This window comes from Barbatula barbatula (genome assembly GCF_947034865.1).
Source record: "Barbatula barbatula genome assembly, chromosome: 5".
NCBI classification, from domain to species: domain Eukaryota; kingdom Metazoa; phylum Chordata; class Actinopteri; order Cypriniformes; family Nemacheilidae; genus Barbatula; species Barbatula barbatula.
In genome coordinates, this window is record NC_136769.1 from 8,575,771 (window position 1) to 8,583,861 (window position 8,091).

General features: G+C 38.5%; 1 protein-coding gene across 1 annotated transcript; it reads left to right on the plus strand.

Annotated features, from left to right (window-relative positions):
* Positions 1-401: 401 nt before the first annotated feature.
* Positions 402-6,857, plus strand: LOC306893717 (sterile alpha motif domain-containing protein 3-like). The gene is made up of 6 exons (XM_079455699.1): positions 402-737; positions 870-1,239; positions 3,097-4,073; positions 4,147-4,332; positions 4,440-4,532; positions 6,028-6,857. The coding sequence occupies exons 1-6, from the start codon at positions 585-587 to the stop codon at positions 6,349-6,351; spliced, it is 2,103 nt and encodes a 700-aa protein (XP_079311825.1). The 5' UTR covers positions 402-584; the 3' UTR covers positions 6,352-6,857.
* Positions 6,858-8,091: the final 1,234 nt, after the last annotated feature.

The following is an 8,091-nucleotide window of genomic DNA, read 5'->3' on the forward strand; positions in this document are numbered from 1 at the left end:
AGCCATGACACTAGAAAATACATTTCAAATTATTTCCCATCTGTCTTTGGTAGCTTACCAATTATACAAATGTCTAGCTTGAACTATAGATTTACTGAGACTGCAATAAAACGACACAAGAATCACAAAGACTTATTTTTGTGATAACACGATCTACCACTAACGCACATTTCTACGTGTAGGTACAAATAGGTAAATCCCACACTTTGCATGAAACCGTTGTTAATACGCACAAATCTGATGTTAAAGGAGGATCTTTGGCAGGCATTTTCCAGGCCTACCTGTGGTATCCGTCAAGTCCCAACGTCGGAAATCTGTCTATTAGATCATTACGAGAAGATTTAACATTCTACGCACTGCATGCTGCTCCGTTTATTTTAGACTGTATGAGAAACGTCACAGACAGCAGGTTCAGCTGTAGTCTGTTTTCTCTCCAGTCCAGCAGGAGGCGCTCTACAGCTATTTAGTCCGCCGATAAACCTACCAAAGAAGGAATTGTAGACCAAACGCTGCGTGTTCACGTCAGTTTGATTCTCTCTCTTTGGTGTTTTCAGGTTGCGTTGTTGTGTTTAGATGTTGAAGAGATGACGGCACAGGCGATGTGCTGTAAGTCAGTAGGAACTGATCTGTCCATGCTGGATGTTGATGATTTCATCACAGAAATCTGTCGGCTGAAGAAAGAGGTGGCGTTACTGGAGGCAAAGCTGAGGGCAAGAGGAGATGAACTCAACACGGAGGTTTGGACACATTAAACAACATTTTCATCAATCTCTCTTTTTAGCTCACGTTACATAAGCATTTTTTGATGGATGAAATATTGAATTTATATAGTTTATAGCTATATCTAACTATATTTACTCTCTGAACAGAAATCCAGACACACACAGGACTCGGAGTTCAGCCTCACTTTACTCTGTTATACTGACACAAACCCCACAGACACTCAGGACACGGCGTGTGACCGCAATCACACCCTGAATCGGGATGGACCAACTGATCAAACCTCCACAGAGTCCCTGGATTCTGGCTGTAACGCCGGAGAACCTATGGAGATAAAAACAGAAGCCAAAGTAAAAGAAGAACAGAATGATGAGGATGCGAATCTTGGTGATTTTGTTCCTTCAGTCAAACAGGTGAACGGCAGGAACCTTGGGAATAAAGCTGAACCCACGACAGAGAAAGAACACATTGAAGAAAATGACATTGGTGGTGGTGATGATATTGATCATATCCCTTCAGGTATGTTTTACTCTTTAATGTTGGGGTCAGTGGGGGATATAATGTCATAGTTAAGAGTAGTATCCTGTCCCGCACCACTGTTGCCCTTAGACCAGTTTTTGGTGTCACCGTGAGCACATTCTATCTTCAACGCAGACATCAAATTCATAACACACTTTATTAATAAATCGTACTTTATGTAATGCTGGTGTTAATCCGAATTCTGTGAGAATCTAACTATGTGACGGTCTTACTGTAGGAAGCGCTGTCGTCACCATAATCCTACCCCAATCCGAACCGTCACTTTAGCCCCTACTGCAGTCACAGAATTTTATGGTCAGAGAATCTGATGTTGCACCGGTCCTAACTGCACCACCAGGTAGTCCACATCAAAATTCTGTCAAGAATTACTCATCCTCAAGCTGTTCCAGATCTTTGTAAATGTCTTCGTTCCGCTGAACGCAAAGAAAGATATTTAGAAGAATATGAGCAATTGAGATAAATGTGGCACCACATTTACATTTAGTCATTTGGTAGACGCTTTTTCAACTAGTAACTAGTTTCAACAAAAGCTAGACCACTACCTGTTGCTACTGTGCAATAAGTTTTTGAAAGAAGTGAAATAAGGACACAAATTAAACAACTGCTTGTGTAATTTGACATTTTTGTACTGGTTTATAAAATGTTACGTGAAGCTTGTCCACTTTCGACCACGTCAGTTGAACAGAGACTCGATCGCGGAGACAAATTTAACTCCGCATCTGACCTTAGGAACATTAATCGGAGGTAAATATCACACAAATCGGTTTGTGTATTCTAGAATAACATACCACTCTTTTGCCATGCACAGAGAAGAGAGTGCTTTTATTGATGCAGTCTGCAAAATGTTGTGTGTGTTCCAATTTTCAAGGCATCGTAGGATGGTGTTATAAGCTTTCTGATATTGTATTTGAGTCACCAACATCATGTTTTAATCGGGTCAGAAATTACATTACATTATAGTTTTTCAATTCAAATCTCCACAGACTGTATTATCCTTCATCCAAGTAATAACAAAGACAGACACTCTACATTAATCGATTAATCGATGTTCACACTAATGTGAGCGAACTGGGCCGACAGCTAAACAGTAAACAATAATGGGATACGCGTCAGCAGAATAGATGGGTGTTATGCAAACATTACTTTCTGTCGGCCTGAGATTTGAAAATTAAACAACTCGTTTCAGCGTTTCAAAGTCGACTCAACATCTTTATTTATCATGGACTGTTTTGATTGAAAACTTTGCATATCAATGACATTGAAGGATGGCTATGTTAGGGGGCAGTCGTGGCCTAATGGTTAGAGAGTTGGACTCGTGACCAGAAAGTTGCCAGTTCGATTCTCAGGGCCGGCAGGTAACGACTGAGGTGCCCTTGAGCAAGGCACCTTACCCCTACCTGCTCCCCGGGCGCTGCAGTGATAGCTGCCCACTGCTTCGGGTGTACGTGTGTTCACCACTTGCTGTGCGTGTGTTCACTACTCACTGGATGGGTTAAATGCAGAGGTCACATTTCAGGTATGGTTCACCATAACTGACAAATAGGTCACTTACACACTGAACTAAAGACGATTTTAGAAAATCCATGTGCCCTTTTTTTCAAGTAACAGACAACCGGAATAAAACTTTATCACCTGTAATGGAACAATCACAAGACTAAGCTCATACAAAAGATGGTTCTTACTCTGGTATAATGATCATGTAAGGTCCTATGAGCTTTGTGGCGGAGTCTTGAGTTGAGTCCGAGGCAAATCTTTTGTCACATTAAAACGGTATGTTTTAGCTATATACATGAGAACACAATGTAAAACTGACATGCTTTGTGTTTGTTGTTGCAGAGTCAAGTGATATGGACCAAGGGATAATACTCAGAGTTATTATTAATGATGGAGATATTCGAAAAATAACCTTACCAGAGAGACCTTCCTCAGTAGAGGCTTTTACGATGTCACTTAAAGGAAAACTTCAACTGACATACAACTTCACATTTCAATACGAAGATCCTGACTTTAATAACGCACTCTGTAATCTCACCGATATGGGGGATCTTCCTAACAAAGCCACACTGAAAATTATTCCATGGGTTCTTTTGGTTCCTTCTGACACAAGTCCCTGCACAACCGACATCGAAATGTTGTCATCTGGCAGTTTTGAGTCATCCAGTAAAAACCAGTGGCCCAAGTTTTTTGAAATCCCGGATTTTTCCTTTGACGTCAACCACAGACTGCAACAGGGAGACCAACTGTATAAAAGGAATGGCGCTTATCACCTCACTGTCTCTAAGGACATGAAGCATGAAATACTGCAGAAGTTAGCAGAGTGCATATACTCATTTAAAGCATACCCAACTGATGAAGATTTTGCGGAAGTTGCCAAAGCCCTTATCAACAAGCATCCCTGTCTTCGAGAGAAAGGGTCATGGACAGGGTACTATGGGTGGAAAAACAGTCTCAAATTCAAAATGGGCAACTACCGGTCAAAACTTCGCAAAGCTGGATGTCTAGATGTGATGGTTAATGGGGGAAGAAAGAGCAAGATTTCTCCTGAAGGACAACCTCCCAAACTGAACATAAAAAAACCACGAAGAGATGAAACAAACTACCTCCCAAACTTTCCTTTGGGAAAGGACGAAATAAGTCTTGAAAGAGACCGAGAACTACTTTCTGAAGAAATGAGAAAAAGAACACCCAACAAGACCCTAGTCTCGCAAAAGATGGACCAAACCTTTCCTTTACGAAGGAAAGAAATAGTGGAAATGGAGCTACCAGTTAAAACTACGTTGGAACGTTGGCCAGCACTCTTTACAGAGCGTGAGGTAAGACTTTGCGTTTTACTGCGATTTGTTATTTCCGTTTGCATTGTTGCGTAAATGATTTTGTGTTTTGTAGGTGTTCGCAGAATTCACCAGGATTACCTGCAAGAACCTACAGACAGAGTTCTTTAGTGAACTTGACAGACACACACCCTCTCTGATAAAGATTTTCAAGTCTAAAACAGGAACCATAGGTCGGACCGTATCAGAAATACTGGAGCAACATGAACCAAGGAGAAACGTCAATGAGACCTTGTGCAAGGTTTGTTTGCCTTGTCTTATTGCAAAGTATTGTAATTTTATTGCATGGGGAATTTCTTCCTTGCCTGAAGTAGCCCTTCAGCCATTTCATATTCATCCTTGTTTCAGGAATCTCTGGTTACTCTTCAACGAACTGCAGTTCTTCGTTGCATCCCTGTTCTTCTTGGAGACAATCCCTCAGAATTTTTCAAACACTACATTGTAAGTATGGGAAATGATGACTGTTGTGTTATTTTTTTATGCGGTTATCTGTGTTGCAGTGTTTGTTGTTTTGGGATAAAACAGCTTGCAGAATCTGGATAATCAAATCTAATAAATGATTAATACATGGAGTTTCATATGACATCGATGTACACACACAACTGCAGTTTCAGAAATAGCAATTTTTATTTACAGTTTTTTTAATAATTTGTGATGTTACCTGAATTATCAACAATAACGTTTTTTTAGTGTGTGTTTGATAGTTTCACTTCACATGGCTTCACTCAGAGTTCACAAAAAAACTCTGAGCAACTTTGGAGATGAGGTTCATGTCCTCCTACAGTTCAGATGCAGACAAATCCATGACACTCAGAACACCCAGAAGGCATGTGTAAATAACAGGATTATTTAGTTATATGGATTCGATGCAGCTGGAAAACAAGTTTCACTCGCTAAATAGATAAAAACGTAATTAAAAAGCGGTGAACTATTGATTAATGTCTCACAGAAATAAGCACAACGCAAGGGCTTCGTGTTCCGGCACCGTGCCGGATCTCCGTCTTTAAAAAAATATTGCATTTAAAAAAGCTTCTTGATATCAGTTTGAGTTCGTAAGTTCGCCTACTAATGGTATGAGAGGAACACAGCTATCATTCTCAACCAAACAAACATTACTAGCCAATCAGAATTCAAATGCGGCAGGTCTTGATTGCTGGAGCGGAGATGTTACGTTGGAGAGTAGCAAGCGAACAGTCTGCATACCAACCTGCTTTGACCAACTGTGATCTCATTACTATCTGTTGTGGATGTGTCATATCATCATCATTTAAACCTATGAAACTAATGATTAAATTACTACTAGAGCACAAAATAGTTTAGTAGAGTACAAGTTCATCATAGATCTAGTCACCTTTTTGCTCTCAAAATGCCATCCCAAAATAATGTTATGATGATGAATTTGGTATGTTAAGCTATGTTTTTATATACCACAATTGTGTAAAGCTGGTTTTGTGGGTAATAATTATGCGCCCACTTATTTCGAGTCATTCTGCGATCCATACACACTGGCATACTAGCATTAATGTTCAAGAAACTTAAAAATGTTTAAATAACGTTTTAAAAAATTAATAATGTTCTTTTTTGTTTGACAATAACCCTACGTATGTGTCTTCTCTCGCAACCCTGCATAAATAAGTTCAGGCACAGGATTTATTTTGGGCTTTAACCCCTGACAACGACAAACGCACTTCACACAAACAAGCGGTTCTGTTTAATGCACCTGCCAAACGTTATCGCATGCATGCTTCACTGGTAAATACATACAATTAATAGATAAACTTTGCCGGCTGGAGTCCTAGAAGTTCGGTTTAAAGATAAGGACCATACAAAGCACAATGTTCTCCCACCATTTTCCAGATTCTGAAAGGTGTATGTAAAGGTCAGACTGCAATGTTGCATGTTTTCCTTAATTTTATTCTTCTGAATGTCTTTTCAGGCGTCAGATGATAACAGCTTTCTTGAGCACATTGCTGTTGCCATTCTGACAGTCATTAGTGAAGAATCTCCTGACTCCTCTTTGCTGATTCATACAGATCCCGTGTCCACAGCTATCGTCATAGAGGGAGATATTGTAATGGATGGGATCAAAGATATGCCTCTTGCTGTTTGTCTGTTGTTTGGATTGTCATATGCACTCAACCTTGATTACCCAAAGGGCATGAAGAACACATTTTACTTTATCCAGCAAGTTCTGCTTGATTTGGGAGCAAAAATACTGAAACCAAAACTTCAAACTCTGAAGAACCAGTTATTTAGCTGAATCAAGATATGTCAAATTTAGAGGTTGAGATGATCTGACGCATTTCATATGACTAACAAACATGAAAATTGTCTACTTTTTGAGTTGTCATTTCATGATTCAATGATTTGTATAACACCATGACAAATGTCAGTTGTTTTGAATATTTTCATTGCCTGTTATATGCAGTTAATGGAAGCTAGGGTTGTGTTTAAAAACAGTATTTATCTCTGTTTAGAGAGTTTAGGTCCATATACCTTTATTACTGTGAACATTTTAATACTGTACTTGTATGTTCCGTTTCATGTTTTTTTCCTGTACGCTTATCAATATGAGTAGTTAAGGTTTTTATACTCCTTAAGCTGTTCTTAAAGAATTTAATTCTCAGATGTACAGTGTACATATTTTCTACTCAAGAAATATAATTTTTTTTAATATTAGAAATTGTTTACTGCATCCGTTTTTTCAATATTTTGGAAAAAAAACTTTATGAATTGAGAGCTGTGGTTTTTGTTACCATATGGGTGAAACAATAGAGAAAAAAATAATAATAATTGTACAAAAAAAAACATTACTGTAACAATTTAGGTAAGCTTTACAGAAAATGTTAGAATATATTACTGTCACTGTTTCTCACATCACAGACCAAATTTAGTTAATTTACCTTAATAACAATTACTTGAGTATCTTTTTTTTGCAAATAAGGCTTCAATTGAACCTGATAAAATTTAGGTAAAGGCAGGTTGGATTATCCTTATAATATATATCATCTGTGAAATCCGTAGGACCAAAACACGTTCGCCCAATCAAAATATTCTGTCTGAACGCTGTGACTGGTCATGATAACAAAATAGCATGGATATAAAAATGCACAGTGCCTTGTAAAAGTATTCATCCCCCTTCATTTTATTCACATTTTATGTTATGTTGCTGCCTTCAACTACTTTAAGTGATTTTTATACATGAATCTTCACTCCATGCACAATAATGTCAGATCAAAAAACTGATTTATGACAGAACTTAAGCAAATTGATTAAAACTAAAATAAGCATTCATACCCTTAACTCTGTAGTTGGTTAAAGCACCTTTGCAGACTTTACAGAATCTTTTTGGGTATGATGTGAAAAGCATTACATATCTGCATTTTGGCAATTTTCTGCCATTCTTCTCCTCAGATCCTTTCAAACTCTTGTCTGGTTGGATGGAGATCATCAGAGGACAGACCTTTTCAGATTTATACAGAGACGTTCAGTTGGGTTCAAGCACTATAGCTGGGCTACTCAAGGACAATGACAGAATTGTCCATAAGCCACTCTTGCATTGTTTTAGATGTGTGCTTGGGATCATTGTCATGGGGCTTCTGCCCTGTCCGAGGTTTTAAATGTCCTGGGCTAGGTTTTCATGATCATGTTTCTGTATATTGTGCCGTTGAGCATTTCTTTTACTGTGCCCCAGTCCCTGCAGCAGAAATACACCGCCACATCATGATGCTGTTTCCACCACTATTTACGGTATTGAACAGGTGTTGAGCAGTGCCTGGGTTTCTCCAGACATGATGCATGAAACTTGTTGTTACGTAAAATGACCACTAGTGTGTGCAATATGCCAATTTTTACTATTTTCTGGGCTCACACGTTAAAAGGATGAAATGTGATTGTAAATCTAATGCTGTTGAAAGTAAAAAGCTAACATATTTTGTCAGCAAAGTGAAATTCTGTGTCTTTATCAAAATATATTTATCTTAATGTTAATTTGAAATTC

Coding starts and splice junctions, on each gene's coding strand:
- LOC306893717 (XM_079455699.1), top strand. CDS start 585: ATGACGGCACAGGCGATGTGCTGTAAGTCAGTAGGAACTGATCTGTCC. Junction 1,240..3,096: donor TATTGATCATATCCCTTCAG/GTATGTTTTACT, acceptor TTGTTGTTGCAG/AGTCAAGTGATATGGACCAA. Junction 4,333..4,439: donor TCAATGAGACCTTGTGCAAG/GTTTGTTTGCCT, acceptor TCCTTGTTTCAG/GAATCTCTGGTTACTCTTCA.